General features: G+C 35.6%; 2 protein-coding genes across 2 annotated transcripts in view; both read right to left on the bottom strand.

The window, feature by feature from the left end:
* LOC134813965 (cholinephosphotransferase 1-like) overlaps positions 1 to 12,143 on the bottom strand; it is a gene marked incomplete in the record, with an annotated part of 77,470 nt that extends 65,327 nt beyond the window's left edge. Inside the window, 7 exon segments of the mRNA XM_063821920.1 lie at positions 583 to 738; positions 1,422 to 1,546; positions 1,972 to 2,066; positions 2,361 to 2,556; positions 6,156 to 6,246; positions 11,602 to 11,733; positions 12,020 to 12,143. Coding sequence (XP_063677990.1) covers positions 583 to 738; positions 1,422 to 1,546; positions 1,972 to 2,066; positions 2,361 to 2,556; positions 6,156 to 6,246; positions 11,602 to 11,733; positions 12,020 to 12,127 — 903 coding nt within the window.
* A 3,914-nt stretch (positions 12,144 to 16,057) lies between these two features.
* On the bottom strand, positions 16,058 to 19,132 carry LOC134814385 (putative deoxyribonuclease TATDN2). Its single transcript, XM_063822484.1, has 3 exons — positions 18,395 to 19,132; positions 17,927 to 17,999; positions 16,058 to 16,589 (listed from the first exon to the last, which is right to left on the bottom strand). Exons 1-3 carry the CDS (start codon positions 19,130 to 19,132, stop codon positions 16,333 to 16,335), a joined length of 1,068 nt encoding a protein of 355 aa, XP_063678554.1. The 3' UTR covers positions 16,058 to 16,332.
* Positions 19,133 to 19,357: the final 225 nt, after the last annotated feature.

Here is a 19,357-nt window from a genome sequence, read left to right on the forward strand (position 1 = left end):
CCCCCCCCCCCCCCCCCCCCCTTAATTTTCAAAGGATCTCTAATTATTGAGCTGGATTTACATAAGGAATACTATTTTATAAAGTAAGTTAGTAAGCAACATTCATTGCCCGAAGTACGTCTCCTCTCTGTACTACAGGATGAAAAGGATTTAAAGAATGTCCCTACATATTTTTATTTTGGATTGGCAGAAAATAACATCGCAGCAGTGGCTTTTAAAATCCTACGGACGTCTGTGCTCTTAAATTCTACTTAAAATAATTTCCCGGATTACACGATTATCTTAAGTAAGTTACACGAATAAGATAGATATTTGAAATGTGACCTAAACTAATTACAACACAGCGATATTCTTACATATTTTATTGATTGTAATGTATGAAGATAATAAATTCCCGACACAAGATCATATTTTGATGAGACTAAATGACAGTCCACAAGAGAATTGGTAACTTATCACAAGAGAATTAGTAACTTAACTAACTTACCAAAAGAGAATTAGTAACTTAAGTAACTTACCACAAGAGAATTAGTAACTTAGTAACTTACCACAAGAGAATTAGTAACTTAAGTAACTTACCACAAGAGAATTAGTAACTTTAGTGAAGGCGAGACCCATAGTGAGGAGGAAGAGAACGGTATTCTCCTGGTAAAACATGGTGTCACTTTCCTCTAGTATCTTGTAAAACATGCCCGTAAGAAGGAGGATAGGGATCCCAGGGGATAGCACTGAAGTGTCCTGAAATAATTACATATGTAAATAATTAAAAATTGCGTGTAATTTAAATGCGTCATTAATATTATAATTTATATGTAATTTAAATGTGTAATAAGCGTGATTAGATCCTAAAAGTTAGTATAATCAGAAAAATTTAATAGTGATCATGTAATTATCCTGGATATTAGCAAATTATGATCGCTGGGATATGGGCACACTATAACTTTCCTCAGAATCACATACGTACGTAGACATTCCGTACGTGTTTTTAGGATAGAAGATGTAGCACATTGAGTGCGGGAGCCCTATATTACTTAAATTACAATGGAGCGTTGACACAAAGTTATAGTTTTAACAACTTGTATTAACTTTTACTAGCTGTATTATATTAACTATATTATATCAACTTGTATTAGCTGCTGCAATACACTATACAGGTTAGTATATTAACTTGGGGTATTGGGGGACCATAGAACACATAACATAACAGAAAACAAAACCTTGTTATCTTTCTCTTAATACGAGTTCAATTATACTAGTAACAATAAACAGTGTGTAACAAGGCAGATTTTGCACTCTACCAGTATAATATACTATGTACACTACGTACCAACATGAAGTGATATAAATAACAACTATAAATAAAAAGTAAAGATAAGTTAATAAATGTAAGAATACCCTATGAATTTAAAGTATAAACTCACTGCGATAGTTGCTCCGTTTTTACCGATCCCTCCCGTCAGAATAGTAGCGACGTTACCAGAAAAGATAAATGAAGCACACGAGCATATGGTACTTAGACACAACATTGCGTGCTTAAATTGGAAACCTGAAACATTAGGATTAGTAAAGGAGGGAGAAAATAGAGAAGAACACGTTTAGTGAGTGATGGAGGGAGAAAGAGAAAGAGTATGAGTAAGTGTAAAAGGGAGAGGGAAGGAACTTGAAAACTGGCCCCTAGGATATATAACTATATATATACCTACCTATACGCAACTCACAACTCAATAATTATGAAACTTGACCCTCCCTTTACCATCACAGTAACTATATATATGTGGAGGGATGTTTTAAAAATAGGTACCATCACATACACTCTGTACCTTTCTTACAAGTTTCCTATTACATGGAGGGGAACTACGCTCATTGTAGCGGCATCAGCATTTGTTTACCTAATAATTCCATCAAAATTTCATTATCTAATTTGTTTTCCTCTTAATTTGTAAAATGTTTGGTACACAAGATTTTATTCACCTTCATAAAGTTCGATATTCCATAAATTAGCTCCAAAAAGTCCGGTCCATAATTGTGCTCCTATCAAAAAGATCTGCGCTTCTGTCACGTCAAATCTAAAAAAGGAAAAACATAATTAATAATTATGTTTAATTATGCATAATAACAAGTATAGCAAAAGCGACAGCTTTAGTAAACTTAACAAGCTTGTTATTATACAGATGAAATGTCATGTTAGCAATAAAAACAACACTGCTGTTTTCATGAATTTATGATTATTAAAACACTTCAGTACAGCATTAAAAGCACAATTATCCGCTTTTTGAGCACGTCTTTCAGTAAAATAAGTGTAAGTTAAAATACTAAATATTATCTAACCGTCATCTTAAAACACACAAAAAACCACTTACTGTCCAAAATGCAGTACCCCCGACACCAAAGTCTGCCAGTGCGCGGCGTAGAACATAAAATTACAGACACAGCACAGGTAGAAGAACCAGTAACTCGGCCCCAGATCTGTGGCAATACCGTACGCTATTATAACGAAGACAGTAGAGAAAGCGTCACAACCGTGGTCGAATAGCTCCCCCAGAGGGTTGTTTGTACCTGAGGGAAACACGTGGTTTTAGAGGGAAACGCGTGGTTTAGAGGGAAACACGTGGTTTTAGGGCCCGGAAACACGTGGTTTTAGAGGGAAACACGTGGTTAAGAGGAAAACACGTGGTTTGAGATTTTTTCAAGAGGCTTCTTAGAGGCTGGTCTTAAAGAATAGTCTTAGAGGCTAGTCGAGTCTCTCTTTAAGTCGACTTAAAGAAAGATTTAAAGAGAGTTTGAGAAGAAAAGGTTTAAGTTAGAGTTTAAATGACTTTATAGAGGGGCGTTCGGGTAAAAGAATTGGTAAAGGATTAGTGTGGTGAAGAATTGGTAAATTTAACTAATTGATTAACCAGTAACCAGGTTTTAAGACAATACAGGAGGCAGAGGGGCGTAACACGCACTAACAAGTCTCAGTAGCCAACTTTGTTTACACTTTGTACACAACACCACGAAAATAGTTGGAACAGTGCCAGATCTAGTACCCAAGTTATTATGCCTGGTTCAGGAAGCGACTATCTCAATATTCATGTTGTTCAGGACAGCTGTATAGCGAGTGTTATACACAAGTATATTAGTGGATATTGCTATATTGCAAGATAAATTACAACCAACTGCATCATGTAATAAACCATGTGCTTTCTTGGAATAAAGCCAGATAAAACCTGGCTCTAGTCATAGAATAACATCTTGTTAAGGATATATAATAACATTATGACAAGTTATAATTTAACATTATGACAAGTTATGACAAGTTATAATAACATTATGACAAGTTAACGGGTGTGTTATATCTTTATATTGTTCTATGCATAAGATGGAACTCTCATTAATATCATCCTCTTCGTATAAATATTTTATATTTTCTTAGAACTAATCCAGAGAAAACATGGCTGTAAATAATCAAGTTGTTGCTTGATAAACGTTAAAAAGCATGTTAAAAAAACATATATTAATCAAAATTTAAAACTTTGTACAAAGGTGGATAAAATATTTGGAATATTTCCAGAGGAACAAGGTGGTCCATATGTCTGGATTACTCTCTGTCTGTATTGACGCAGTTTAACCTGGGTTAATATTTTTACCTCGAGTTTTAATTTTTAACTTTAAGAACTTAACCATCTCACCTGAAGTCTCACTTGTTTAATAGATTATTTGGTAGCATTTGACTTCACAAGATTGCATGATCTTTAACATTTTTACGAGCATACCTTTTAATCTAGCTTCAGTTAAGATTTCGAACTTAACATACGTTTTAAACCAATCAAGTAAATATTTACATATTTTAGTAGCAATATTTTCTAAAGCCGTACGAGAGACGTAAAATATTTGGCATATTTCCACGGCACGAGTTCTGACGATAACAAGGCAGCAAATTCCTTATCAACCATATCCGGTTACCAAGACACATGAATTCAATTACGCTCTTATCTGGACAGAACTAGTACAGTTCACCTCTTGTGTAGTTGCGTGCAGTGCAGACTGGAGACACTTTTGCAGTTAATTAATGTTTCAGAGGACAGAGAAGGAATGGACAGTGAAATTGTGGATCTCTGGATTGGTGCAATTTAGTGCAATTTAGTGCAATTTAAATAACTTTACGTGTAAATTTATGTGCGGTAGGTGAAATTTCCGGAATTTCCGGGCCGGTTTTAATCTTTTCCGGAAATTAACTGTTCAAATTTGGTATTTCACTGATGTGACTTGGTATACATATAACCAAGGTATATGTAAACACTAAACAAGACATCGAAATAAATTCCAGTATTCAACTATAAAACTATAATTTATTATAGTATAATATTATAGTATAATATCATAGTATAATTCTGTAATAATCTAGCAGCTCACACCCGCCAGAATTACAGGAACTGGATATAAAACATGATAAACCCGCCACTATTAATATGTAATAGTGTAAAATAATATATAATAGTGTAAAATAATATATATTAGTGTATAATATTATATAATATAATTTATTATAATAATAGTGTATAATAATAATACTCAGTCCACACATACACAGAGGTGTATAATAATTCAACATTGCACTTTGAATATGAAATATATAATAGGAGTATAATAAATTAAATTTGTAATAATATTATTTGAGGAGCAATTGTGTATTTCTGCAGCTCTGCACTCACAATTGTTAGAGGTTAGAGAGGATTTTACCTAAAATACGTGCATTCGTTCTCAGAACAATCCCGACTAATGATTCACTTTGATTAGGATCAACGACACAATGAGTATTTAGACGGTATAAAATAAGCATTTAAAGAACATAAAATTAATATGTGAACGGAATGAACTATGACATTACTTATTAAACCCACATTTCCGTAGACATTGATAATCATATTATTACCACTTTCTGCATAAAAGTTGTAAAAGCTGCGTTTTACGGCGGATATTGTATTTATTAACTTACTGCAGGTAGTGAAATCAAATTTCTGCACAATATAATATGCAGATATAGAAGTTGATTCCTATCAATTGACGCAGCAAACTGTCATTTCATGGTCATGAGAAGCATTTAATTGACGGGTATGAGAAGTATTTATGTTGAAAAGTGGAAAATTTATGGGTCCTTTTTTACCTCGCTTTGAATACTCAGTGTCCCGAATTCAAGCTTCTTTTTCTTTAGAAAATCAGGTTTTTTCCGCGGTAATTCCAGGACTTGATGTAGGTTACCGTGGCAATGTTACACCCTCATATATTACCCAATAAACATGAAGTATGTCTAAAATCAATATTTATTCACATAATTACTCTGTTACTGCAGTGTGCAGATATTGTGCAATATCAAATATAATTTGTGTATTGTATATAATATACAGTATACACATTACACATGTATGATATATCATACCGGAAGATCAAGAGTTTAGAGTACTGGGTAATTAACATAGTAGAGAGATTGACAGTCGACAGAGATTCTGGCAGTCAAATTGCGAGGGAATTTTGGATTCGAGAAGAAATTTTGTGCAAAATAGGACATTTTTAGAACCTGCCTGACTTTTTTAAAGTCATGGCCTCATGGGACATTGTTTAAGGAGGAGCAATTGGACTGCGATGAAATTTAAAACTTTCTGTTTAAAGGGCGTGTTACTGTCTTTTAGAGAGCTAATTTTACGGACAATTTTGCATTATTTGATTAAAGTGCAGGTGTCAAAGATTGATTCGTCTCAGTTACGGGGTGTTAAATCATGCGACAAATTTGGTAAATTAGAGCTGTTGTAAATCATCGAGATATAATGGAAGTGCTTTAACCAGGTGCAGCCAGTCCACACCTGTTACCCAGCCCTGGCTCCATAATATGACTTGTTATAATTCTAAATGTAAATCATCATATTACAAGACACTTATCGACCAAATAAACATGAAATATAGTTTAAATTGATGATAAGATGATCAGCCCTTCATTTGCATTTAACGGGTGAGTACTACACAGTTATTTAATTTAAAATAAGCTTAAACCCATTTCAGATACGATCATATCTTGATCAGTATGCCAAGTAATCAATGTGAGATAATCACGTGACTACAGTAAAATAATACAACACAATTATGATAATTAATTACAGATAATTAATCATATCTCTTACCAGTCCTCCGGGCGTGTTTCCCGTCTATGGCATCTAAACTCTGATATATGAACAATCCCACACCGCATATTATGAACGCTGATGGTGGTGCCTGAAGATAATTGTAATTAGTTAATTGGTTAATTGGTAAGAAGTAAATTATAATTGGTAAATTATTCTACTTACAATTAAGCAACTATAGTACTATGTATAATTACGTACTACAAAGTACATGTATTTAAATTAGGAGAATGTAGCTAACAATGAGAAATGTCCAAAATATTGTCCACTGGGTAGTGTACAGATTTGCCGGTTAATAAATTTAACTTAATTTAATAAAATGGGGGTGATGCAACGTCAATTAATGTCAATTAATGTCAATTAATGTCAATGTCAGTTTTGCAAAATTTTGGAATACTGACATTAATTGACACGATATTTTTCGACCAGAGATTATGTAGTTCTACCATATTTTTAGCACTTTAGAACGTTTATATCATCAATTTATTCACTACTATCACATATGGAAATGTGAAATGTGAAAAAATTCAGATCATTAAACAATAAAACTGTTAATGGTCTCTTATAGACTTTTAAACAGATCAGTGTAGAGGTAGAGTCAAGTGGCTAAACAATCAAACACAATACCACACCACAACTTGACAACATAAACAAACAACACTGCCTCATGACTTGTAAGTAATCTGATTATTTTGTACACTAATAATAATTTTAGAGTAGATTGATTGCCCAGTTTGCAGTTCGCACTGCTATTCTGCCTTTACACAACTTCACTGTCTGTTCACTGTTCACTGTTCACTGTTCATGTTCACTGTTCATGTTCAGGTTCACTGTCACTGTGTCACTGTTCACTGTTCACTGTTCACTGTCACTGTTCACTGTTCACTGTCACTGTTCACTGTTCACTGTTAACTGTTCATGTTCACTGTTCACGGTTCATGTTCCTGTTCACTGGTCCACTGTTCACTGTTCCACTGTTCTCTGTTCACTGTTCACTGTTCATGTTCATGTTCACTGTTCACTGTTCACTGTTCACTGTTCATGTTCAATGTTAACTGTTCTCTGTTGCATGTTCACTGTTCACTGTTCACTGTTCTCTGTTCACTGTTCACTGTTCACTGTTCATGTTCACTGTTTCACTGATCATGTTCACTGTTCTCTGTTCACGTGTTCACGGTTCACTGTTCACTGTTCACTCATAAGGAGTAAGCTATTATAGCCGACGGCATTATTTATTGCTATTTATCAGTTAAGTTGGTGGCCATCGACCAATAAGGTTAAATCAGGTCATGACATAAACATCATGATGGATCTTATGGTGTATTATGTGTATTTGTGTATTTTGTGTTTATGTGTATTATGTGTTTTATGTGTATTATGTGTATTATGTGTATTTATGGTGTATTATGTGTATTATGTGTTTATGTATATTATGTGTTTTATGTATAATTATGTGTATTATGTGTATTATGTGTACTATGTTTTTTATGTGTATTATGTGTTTTGTGTGTATTATGTGTATTATGTGTATTATGTGTTTATGGTATTATGTTTATTATGTGTAGTATGTGTATTTATGTATATATGAGGTTTATGTATATATGTGTATTATGTTGTATTATGTGATTATGTGTTATATGTTGGTATTATGTGTATTATGTGTTATTATATTTATTATGTGTTTTATGTATAAGTATGTGTATTATGTGTATTATGTGTATTAATGAGTTTTATGGGTTTATGTATTATTTGTGTTTATGTGTATTATGTGGTATAATTATGTATATTTTGTGTATTTGTGTTTTGTAGCATGTGTTGTTGGCTTGTATGTTGTATTATGTGTATTATATGTGATATTATGTTGTATTATGTGTATTAGGTGTATTAGTATATCATGTGTATTATGTATATTATGGGTATTATGTGGTACGATTTGATGAATAGTATGGTGTAACTATTTCTAAGCATGTATGAGTGCAAAGTAGTTGAATATACAATTTTATAATCTAATGATGTATAGGAACTGTCCATAACACTGTAACATTATGATGTTGAGTATTCTAACTTGTAAAAGTGACATACATTCGCAACTAATCAAACATCACACATCAACATCACACATCACTATCACACATCACACATCACACATCACAATCACAACATCGCACAACCCACACACAACTTCAAAATCACACTCCACACATCACCACATCACACATCACACATCAAACATTCAACATCTCACATCAATCATCACACATCACCACACAGCATCACACATCACACATCACACACCACTATTAACTTATAACAATTACACAGTATACCCCTAACAAACAACTTCACGGACAAAGTCATTAAGTGTGGTCTGAAATTTACTTCCCGCCTCCTGAGTGCCATGAAATATAATAACAATCTGAGTAGGTGGGAGCTAATATCGGACACCCACCCACTAGGATTACCCACCGTGGGTACCACCAAGTGTTTAACACATGGTGACCCGTGGTTACCCACATGGTACCCAACGTGTCACTGTAATAGGATAGTACACACTGGGTAATATTAGGTGTTCATGATCAAGCCAATTTTTAGAAACAATCTGCCCGGCCCGCTATTACCCACGAGACATTACCCAAGTGACATTACCACGTTGACATTACACATTACACACGGTCGATACAGTTGGTGAATTGGGTGTACAAGCATTTCTATGGATTGTGCTCAGCCAGGGGCCATACCCATTTATAGGTGGGTAAAATTTGCGGATTTATGCGATTCCCGCATACTTTTTCGATTTATATTGCAAAATTAAAATAGGATAATGCAAAAATTACATAAGTAGTAGTTAGTACCACACTTTACTTTTATTGTAGCGGATGACCCACCAGTCACACGTTCCCTTGGTCATGATCTGTAAAATTTAGATAAAACCAGAACCGGACGGGGAATGGACGGAGAGAGACAATTAGTTGCGTCGGCTACGGAATCTATATTTGCGTATAATTTTTACTTTTTGATGTGTATGTAATTTTGCATTGAAAAAATCCCAAAATGTTGCAGGAGGATCGCATGAATGATCTGGTTATTTTTGCCACCCTTAATTTATTGGTACCTGTTGTCTGCAACAATCGGAACAGTTCAATAAACCTGACGGACTCAGTAACGGACTTAACCCAGACGTACGGTCCGGTCTGTTCATCCTCTACTCAGAATCTCTCACTACGATTTTGAGTTTAGAATTATAAACGGCAATTAACTGGTATAATATTAAAAATCTCACGGTTCTCTAGCTGATTATCTGGTACTTCAGACAACCGGCTGTAATAGGACCAGATTTTTAGGGGTAAGGTGTTGTTAGTGTGGTGGTGGGATCTTTCCGAAAATAAATATCTGATGAACTTGTGTAGTTCTTACAATACTTGAAAGGTTTTATTTATCTATTTAAATTATTCGCTTTAAAATTGTGACGGTTTTCCATTATATCTTATCTCAAGGACGTTCACAAAAACATGTTATGCGAGAATTGGCCCACGCCATAACATCAGATAACATGATGTCAGGAGACCACTAAACACGTCAGGAATGTGCACGTGTGTAAGACAAGAATGCACGTGTGTAAGACAAGAATGTGTGTCTAGTCCAAAGTGTAGACAACAACAGGTATCACGTGCCAAAACAACCAGTCGTGTCTTTACAGGAAATAGTTTTTGCCAGCAGATCTAAAATAATGATTACTGGTGATTGTGCTGCACTATTTATAGTGATATCAAAATATAATCTTAAATAGTTTAACATTATGAAGGAGTATGATATAGGGTACACTACTAACAGTCCCATGATATTATGCTTGGCTGCATCCTTTATAATGCACCATTAAAAGTTCCTTAAAATGGGATGGATTTTATTTTATGAGCACGTATCGTTATAGTACTGTATAAATGTTGGCTATTTATATACTTATAGGTATTAAATTTATAGATAAAGTACTTTTAAAGTGTTTTAAAAGTTTTAATACTAAGGGTGGAGCCTAAGTAGGTATCATAACATATCATATAATGCACCTTTGAAAGCTCATAATATTAAAATGAATATCATAATGGAATGGAATTCATGAATTTCAGGTGCGGTATAAAATTTGACTTAATTTATCAACGCACACTACTGAGGGAGGAGCGCAAGTTGTAATTGATCTAGTCTATAAAAATAGCACTCAATATCACGATACATTTGTCTAAGGCTCAAGTAGGATAATTATAACGTAGATACATGTGCCATATATATTACTAAAGAATGATGCATAAAAATGGACACAAGTTTTTTGTAATGATTAATAATCTGATTAATAATTCGTTTATTTTAATTTTCTACTAGGTCTGAGATCTTATCTCTCCTTAGATGAATCTTCGGATTATTATTTTCAAGGCTTTTGCAGTTCTAGACATTTGTGACATAACCGTAATTAGCAAGGATCCAAAATAAGTAAAATAAGACGGTATATCCGCCTGTTTGACGTGAGCCAAAACATATAATAATGTAAAATCCTTAATTTTCGCGAGAGATTATTGTCTCTTATAATATAAATGTTGAAAACTTCCATTTAGGTACTTGACTCAGAGAAAGGATGTAATTAACTAAATTAAATCCAAATTCCTAATATTCTGCATCTCACTGAGTTGACTGAATAGAATCAGTATAACACGTACACTGGTAGTGTTCGACTAGTGATTGATGTTAAACTGTACAGTAAGACGTTGGCACGGGTGCTTACATACGACTGTCCACAGTTATAATAACGATTAGTGCGCCTCACTTGTGGAGTTCCGTCATGGCAACATATATTTCCTCTTCTATTACAAATTGCAAGTATTACGAAATGCGGTTTAATCCATATAATATTGGAACATTTCCAACACTAAAGCTTGAGTTCTTTGGTCCTGCCTGATGACAGGCTAACCGAACTGCAAGCTCCTGCAGTGTTCGCGTGTATCCAGTTATTTGATCCACCATACTTTTATAACCTTAATACTCCCATTATAACACATCCACCACGGCCACCATCATTAGTGAGTATTAAGATTTTCATGTATTTAAAGTTGTAAGTAAGTGTTTTAACTGTGATACAATAAGTAGGCACCTTGTAGGGCACGGAGCCATTTACCAACGACAATATACCACTTTGCTTATAAAAAAGGCGGGGTCAATAATGACGGAGACAAGGTGTGCCCGGTATGTAACACACCTTGAGTATGAAACTAGACTCTAATCTCTATCTTGTACCATCTAGTATTTCTGATCATTTAAAAATTGATTCGATTTAAAGATTTAATGCCCAGTGTCTAGGACAGGGATGCCAAGCCATATATTAAATCATGGCAGATATTAAATAAACTAGTAATAAACTAGTAAATACTTCAACTCAAAATGAAATAAAATACTAATAACTCACAGTTGAGTGCCCATCAGAGCTGTAGTAAACAAGGACAAGAGAAGTGCCCACGTTTATTACAAGACCAACCAGTGTGATCATGTTGGGTGCTATCCATAGCGGTACACGCTCAACAAGCCAACACCAGAACACCTGATGATGTAAGATTTATATTTAAATGTACACAGAAATTTGGCATAATAATATTGTTGAATAATTCAAAGATGCTTCCCAAGCTGCAAAGGACATTTAAATTAACTGTTGAAAACTACTCTACATAAATTATGATACTGGGTTCTTAATATTATATGGTACTAGGTTCCAAGTTTAAAAATATATAATTATCAATTACTGAACAACTACCTAGCTGCATTTTATGATTTGATGACCAAGTGGATTGGACAGGTTACTAACAACTGAAAATAAGTGCATCACAAACCTGCATGTAAGGGTCAAGAACAGTCTTTCCTGTGCTTCTGTAAACATGCCTTCGGAGATTCTCCAACTGAAAGTTGTTTAAAATGCATTGTGATGTTTCATCCTTCATTCTGTCTGACCTACTAGAAATAAATTTGTTGTTAAAATTTAGCTTTTAAGAAACTATTGTTTCAAATAGTCTGCAGATTTGATTCTTGCATATTACAAGTGAATTTTAATAAATCAAATGTTGGGTTCTTTGAGGTGTATGCTTCTGTGCCCAATTTAGTAGTTGATTACATCTTTCAGAGGGTTCAGTAGTACGCACCTTCGAAATTTAACATAATTAGGAAAACAGCTCGAAATATGCAGTCAAAATAGCATACTTTACAAATCAATTGAAAACTATTTAAATGGTTTACAAACAAACTAATAAAATATCAAATTATCAAAATTATACAACGCCTATGCTCATGTAGTTTGTTGTAGCTAATGTTAGGATTTCAAGGTTGAAAGGTCGATCCTGTAAGTAGTGGTTTACCCTGAGCTTAACTTGCGGAGTCCAATGGTCAGTGTCATAATATATGACTTTTAATTAAAGGATGAGGGGACCTTAGAATTTACTTCCAATATTCGCGTCTTTAAGTCCTGTGAATGTGGTGTAGAATCAAAAAAATACGCGGACTGTGAAATTGATAATTCGTGCAATATCTCGACCGCGCTCCTATTTGGCTGTTAGCAATTTTGGGGCTGTGAAGTCACTTATGTGTGTAGGACTACGTGCGCGCGCACCTTTTGCTCTTGTCAACATTTTGTTCTATTCTGTTTTAATTACGTGGTGTTACCTTTGGCGTTTGCGAGTGCGGTTATCTTTGGTTGCACTGAATTAGTCTAAGGTTACGAATAATTTCTCTTTATAATCTCAATAAGGTTCCCACATCGCGCCTTCACTCAGAAAGGTTTCTTGTGTTGATAGTAGGTATTTATAGAGCGCCTGAAATAGCTACCAAGATAAGTCCCCCTACCCACTGCATCCGCTAACTTAAACCACAAAATCTATTTTGTTTTGACTTGTTTGAATAACCCGATATGGACACAATAATGAAATGTTGTTGTAGTAGAAGCATTTTACTAGCTGGCCCTTGGCGCCTCTAGTCCTATCTGAGTAGCTCGTGCGGTTTTTGCACTGCGCGTGTGTTCCGGCCTTTAGTTGTACACTCATTTATAATTTACCGTTAGTCGTTTCTGTGACTTGAGTGTAATGCGTAACGAATGTGGATGTGTTCGTCTGCTATGCTTGGTATAATAATTGCGAGGTGTAATAGTTGAAATCTTGCTTATGTCTATAAGTCAGCTGTCAAATTAGTGAGTTAGACTTAAAAGCTTGGTGATTGCGCGTGCTTGTCCAACTTGGAATGATGACATGATTTCATACCTACCTGATCCATTTTTATTAGGACCGTGTTGATGTTGATATGACCATGTTGATATATCAATGTGTACGAAACAGGATGGCTAGGTGTTACGTCGCGTTTGGTAGCTATATATATACATAATTACATTGCCTTTCTGTGTGACTTCAATCTTATTCCTGGTGTATTCTCGGCTATGGTTATCGTAGGGTTGATAATTCTTTTTTCTCAACAGGTCATATAAGTCGCCTCTCCATTGGGTTATAGGCTCGTTAGTAATCGTAAAATTGTTAAGTTTTCTTTATTTAGTAATTTTAGTCGGCCCGCTCGCTCATTTTACCTGTATTTCTATATGCGCGGGATCAGAGCAACTCACATATTTGACGATCAAAGGTATCAGATTGTTTTGGCTGATATCTCTTTGCGGTTTTTCACTAAAGTGGTTTAATACGATTGTTGTATTAAAAGGATTTGCTCGAGGAAAAACTTTTTCTAGGTCCCCCTAATCGTTAACATATCGCATTTTGAGGAACCCTATAGTAGGGCTTTCGGGTCAGTAAAGCGGGAATTATACGATTGCCTTGAGGTAGGTTTACGCTCTACTTTATCTCAAAAATTTACTTGGATTATCCCAAATATGGAGGTAGTCCAGCTTTGTTTACAGTGCTTTAGAGGATTGGGCAGGCCTCCATAGCATATATGCTTATTATGGGTTGTACCCTCCTAACTTGCTAATTCAATTCCCATGCATATCGAGTCCTGCATCAGAATAATTGTATACATTTCTTTGTTCTTCCTATTTTGGGCATATGCCAATACCACAACGCTCAAATGAACCGCCTCTGGCAGTAACACACATGACCCTATATACCCTAAACAACCCAACAGCGCAGTACATCGGACTGTAGGGTGTCTCATCTAACATAATTTCTCGGAAGAAAATCTATGGGCTCTGCTCAATTTGTTGACGCTCATTTTAGTCTACATTATATGTGTTAGAGTTGTAACACGTTGTATACCTCTTTTCGAAATGTATCAAGGTAAGAGCTGGTATCTGCCACACTCGACTAGTGGATGCTGAAATGTGTTCTTATCTAAAATCTCACAATGAAGCATATTCTTGGATTTTTACAGGGTAGCTTAAATGATTTAAACACTTCACATTGCTATTTGTAACAAAATAATTTGTTGCTTAAACCATGGACATCTTTTAAACCACTATAGTGTTAGATATTATAAAAAGTTGTTTTAAATCAAACGACAAATAACGTTTTCAAGATATTATAAGATCAAGAATAAGCCAACAAATTATAATGGATTGCATACAAATGATTTCCTAATCAAAATAATATAACTGTCGAATGCTTGCACTCATCTCTTTTCGACAATTAATCAACCGCAAAGGAATGACTAGCGCTCGATTCTGTGAACAATTTCAAGGTGCGCGGCGGGCGCCTTTATAAAATGAAAATCACATAAAAACTATTGCAACATTAGAAGATGAGTATGTGATTTTGTCCGACGTTGGTTAACTTATTTATTATTATTACCTAACTTGCTAATCTATTGCATGCATTTCTCACGGTATGGATAACATAAATTGCAAAACATCACTCTTTGGTGATTTTTACTTTGATGTTTGAATTACGGTCGCTTCCATGCACTTTGACCATTGACGGATGTTACTCGTCTAAATTTCTTTGAAGTAGCGCGCGCCGCTTTCTTCTCGAAATGCTAGCCTGAGGCAAATGCTATACTACGAAATAACGCTTGCCGGGTTAGTTCATTAACAATGGATGTTACCTGGGGACCCCAAGCTATTATGCTCATAAACATAATAAAAATTTGATGGAATGACAGGCTGAGCGCCGCCCAGTAACAATGAATGATGTTGTCAACAATCTTGCTAGGCTTAAATGCCAAGCAATCAGCAAATGTAAGTTTGAAGTGCGTTTTGGCAACTCATCATTGATCAAAACGGTGCGCCACTGAGCGCGAAACTGCGTCGTTTGTGACACATGGCTATGTGAACATATGTTAATGTACGTTTCATAATTATTTCATGCACGTGCACGCATATAAAGCCATAGTAAGTTGAAAGTCTGATAGCATATGTTCCGTTTGATTTGACCAAACTAATGCCTTTCATTGCTTTATAAAGCGTGCATTTTTATTTACCTACCTAAACTGAAACTATAATCCAGAAAAGCTTACCAGCTGCATGTGGCACATCACTGCGGAGGCGCGGAAAGTAAAAATAAAAACTTTACGGATGATGTATGATATATTAATATATTATAGCATAGATACTCGTAAAATATTTGTCCAACTCGGCGCGCGTCATAATTTTGTAGGTAATAATGGTTATAAACCTACTTATAAAAACTTTCAGTTTGTAGCAAAATGTAAAACTCTCATGATTGACGAATGAAGATTAGATCCTTCGCAACTCTTATAATATGTAATAGCTCTGCTACGATCTCACGATGTTGTGGCGAGAAGCGCGTTATATAATACGATTACGGCGCGCAGTATTTGATACGGGGCTCAGTATTGTAGTGCATCGCGCGACAAGGAATTAAAAGGTAGTGAACTCTAGTAGAGGCTAGTTTCGGGGTAACGCGAAATCTTTAAAAATAAAACAACAGTTATCATCGTTACAATGTTAAATTATTTAAACGCACATTTCAGAACAAATTGAATAAATCAAATGATCTGGACAGAAAAGGATATAAAGAATAGCATTAGGCGCTGGACCAATAAATGACAGAATCCATATCATATGTAAAGATAAAATCTAAACGATTTTAAACTTGTTAAAGAAGTATTAAAATCAGCTCCTAACTCGAAACGTTCAACGTTACAAAAAACATACGTCAAGCTGCCACCATCAAGGAAAATACAATATCCTGATTTTCTATGCTCAAATGCCATACATATTAGTTACATTCTTCCTTACTTGGATCAAAACATCGTCAAGTTCAATCCGTCTGATTTCGGCAATTTTGGCCGCAACCCACACGCCCATGGCAGGGCTTGCTGACCTGGGAGAATCTTGATCGACGAGGTTGGCGTTGCTAGGTTTCATGTAGGGTGCATCTGTTTCTATTAATAGTCGCTCTAGAGGTACTTTCCTGGCAACCTCTCTGACATCTGACGCAGTACCAAATGTTACTAGACCTGAAGTAGATTGGTTATTATTAACATAATAACATTTTATGATTTCGACGAACGTTTCGCAAAACTGATTGTTATAAATTCAGAACGAAGGAAACGTTTAGCCTTGTTACATAATAATTTGAGGCTAGTTCTTTTTTCATTTTCGGCTTGTTTCAAGAAAACTTTGTGTATATACCGTTCGCGTTTTAACACAGATTTTTCGGTTAATGTTTTAACGTTGTGAGTGCAACAACCTAAATGTCTGTCTACGGTGAAATCCGTCCTAATTAAGACTTTGTCGGAAAAGAATTCGCAACAAATGCGATTTTAAGGTATATGGTCGGGCAAGTCCCAGGAATCACTCAAAGATTCCCCTTTCCCTAAATTTTCCACTTCAGGGAAATCCACAATTACATTTTTTACGACCTTTTTACCACTTTGGTGCGTCGCTATAAGTCTCGTTCTGTATATATAGATGATTCTAGTTTAAAAGCATTAGAAAACCACAGAAGTATCAAATTTTTCTTTAAACATCTTTTTGCATAAATAAATTTTGCATTTATGGAATCAATTAAGTATATAATACATTCAATGTTCATTATTCAAAAAAAATATAGTTTCTTAAAAAATTGTTCACAATTACATTCTCGATAAGTAGGTCACTCTTTTTTTATTTAAGTGGGAAACTTTTCACTTTCAATATTTTGGACTTGTAAATTAAAAATTTTGGATATTTGTTAAAGAAAAACCACCATTTATCACTTTTTACCACATTGAATCTCCGCTAATAAATTTCATAATATGCAGCAATCTGCTGTATAGTTCTCGTGTGATAAACACACCTTAATTTCCGCAGATACGAACATAACACAGCTGATCTTTGAAGGAATGTGATGAATGCTGGCTTACCTATACTTCTGTCTTCGAACGTTACTCCACGCCACAGTACTACAAAATATTACCTACATTGGAAACCAAATCCCTTACTAAATTCAGTACAAACCGCCTCATCCCCTAGCGACTTAGTGGTGCCTTGTTCGATGTACAATATCTTCACCAAAATTCAGTCAGCTTAAAAGTAGTTTGTTCGCACAATTGATCCATTTTGTTGACACTTCTAATCATTTCCGGTTGAAAAACATAAAACAAAAGACTATAAAGCGTGCATTTTTTTAAAACACATTTTTTTTTGGTGGGGGGGTGCTGCGCGAAAAATAGAGATACTTTTAGATAATATAACGACAATTAAGTATGTCATTTGGCTTATTTGGGTTGACGAAAAATAAGAATGACCTATTAGGCAGTAGTCAGATGGCCGTTGATTATACCTCATTAGAAAAACAAAGTTTTGAACTTACCTGTAACACCGATATACATGTTAGGAAAATGTTCCAGCATTTTCCACGCAGTATTCCCTGATCCACTTTGTAGCTATGGGATGATTCGGTGGTTCTTTTGGTGCTTTAGCCTAGAAATAATTGACAGTTGAAAAAAAAAACACGAGAACAGCCAAATAGGACACAGAATACGGAAAACCGATGATATAAAGTTTTGATAATCATAGATATCCACATCAGCTACTTACAAAGGATAAAAGCAATCCTAATTTTACCTTCATGATTTCAAAAGGCCGACCATCTGCTTCATGCTCCCCAAGTGCGTGAATAACAAACGGATTTTGTTTATTTATTCAACTTGAGCGCTGTTTTATCTGTGCATGAACGCATCTTTCTGCATTTCTAATAACATCAGGACTCTTGCTGTCAGTGTAAACACTTACCGTAATCCATACCCCATCTCACCCAAGCCTCTCACGACACACCAACCGTAGCGATGGGAGGCGGTCTTTTCAGATCTCTTCTTATTTGGGGACACCACATTTTTAGCGTTGTGAGGATGCAGACAAATGCTCCCCACACACCATCCTCCATTAGAATATCATCGTACATACGATTCTCACCCCATGCTGGAGGGTCACAGAAATTTGCAACACACCCTGAGAAATTCTTGGGAAAATCCTTGCTCTCAACGTACGATGCAAACGAACCGTAGTTTTTCTCTCTGACAAGTAAGTAGTCGATATGGCAGTGAGAATCAATGAACGGTACTTTGGACTCAGGAAATTGGTTCGCTCTGCAGTTTGTTTTAAAGGGAAATATAGGGATGATTTTCTCGGGAACTGGTGATTCCTTCCTGGATTTTGTGTCCTCTAAAACAGCAAGCGCCCCAGAATGTGCCCTTTCCTCTTCACCGTCGTCAGAGAACGAATCAGAATCATTGCGTTTTAAACTGAGGAGCTGTTCCTTGGAGAGCGGACCATCTCGAGATGATCGTGATTCTGTTTTAACACGTTTCAGTACAGGTTTCTTAACTTGGCTGGCGTCAGAGTCATCAGATGCAGTGTGATGATCACGCTTTACTTCAGTCTTGCTTTTGTCAGAAGATCTTCTGCTGGTTTGACGTTTAGGTTGTACTTTTGTGGGGGCAGTAGCAGGAACAGGGATTGGATTTGAGTCGTATTTGTCTCTGATATCGATAAACTTCTTCTTCTGGACATCTTTCATCAGCTAGGAATTCACTTCGGCGTCGGTACATCACGCCAGCTGGGAGGGCAAGATCCGTCTTCATCCGATGAAGAAGATGAGCCTGCTTCTTCTTTTTGTGCTTCTTCAGCTGACATTACCTCGTCTTTGGTCTCTTCTTTTACCTCCTGTGCCTCCATCTCCTCCACACTCCCACTCTCACTTCCACTCTCTGATTTGAAAACCTCCTTGACGTCCTCTTCTGCG

Source organism: Bolinopsis microptera, chromosome 4 (genome assembly GCF_026151205.1).
Source record: "Bolinopsis microptera isolate Bmic1 chromosome 4, MBARI_Bmic_1.0, whole genome shotgun sequence".
Lineage (NCBI taxonomy): Eukaryota > Metazoa > Ctenophora > Tentaculata > Lobata > Bolinopsidae > Bolinopsis > Bolinopsis microptera.

Coding starts and splice junctions, on each gene's coding strand:
- LOC134814385 (XM_063822484.1), bottom strand. CDS start 19,132: ATGAAAGATGTCCAGAAGAAGAAGTTTATCGATATCAGAGACAAATAC. Junction 18,000..18,394: donor GACCGCCTCCCATCGCTACG/GTTGGTGTGTCG, acceptor ATCATCCCATAG/CTACAAAGTGGATCAGGGAA. Junction 16,590..17,926: donor CATGTATATCGGTGTTACAG/GTAAGTTCAAAA, acceptor AATCTACTTCAG/GTCTAGTAACATTTGGTACT.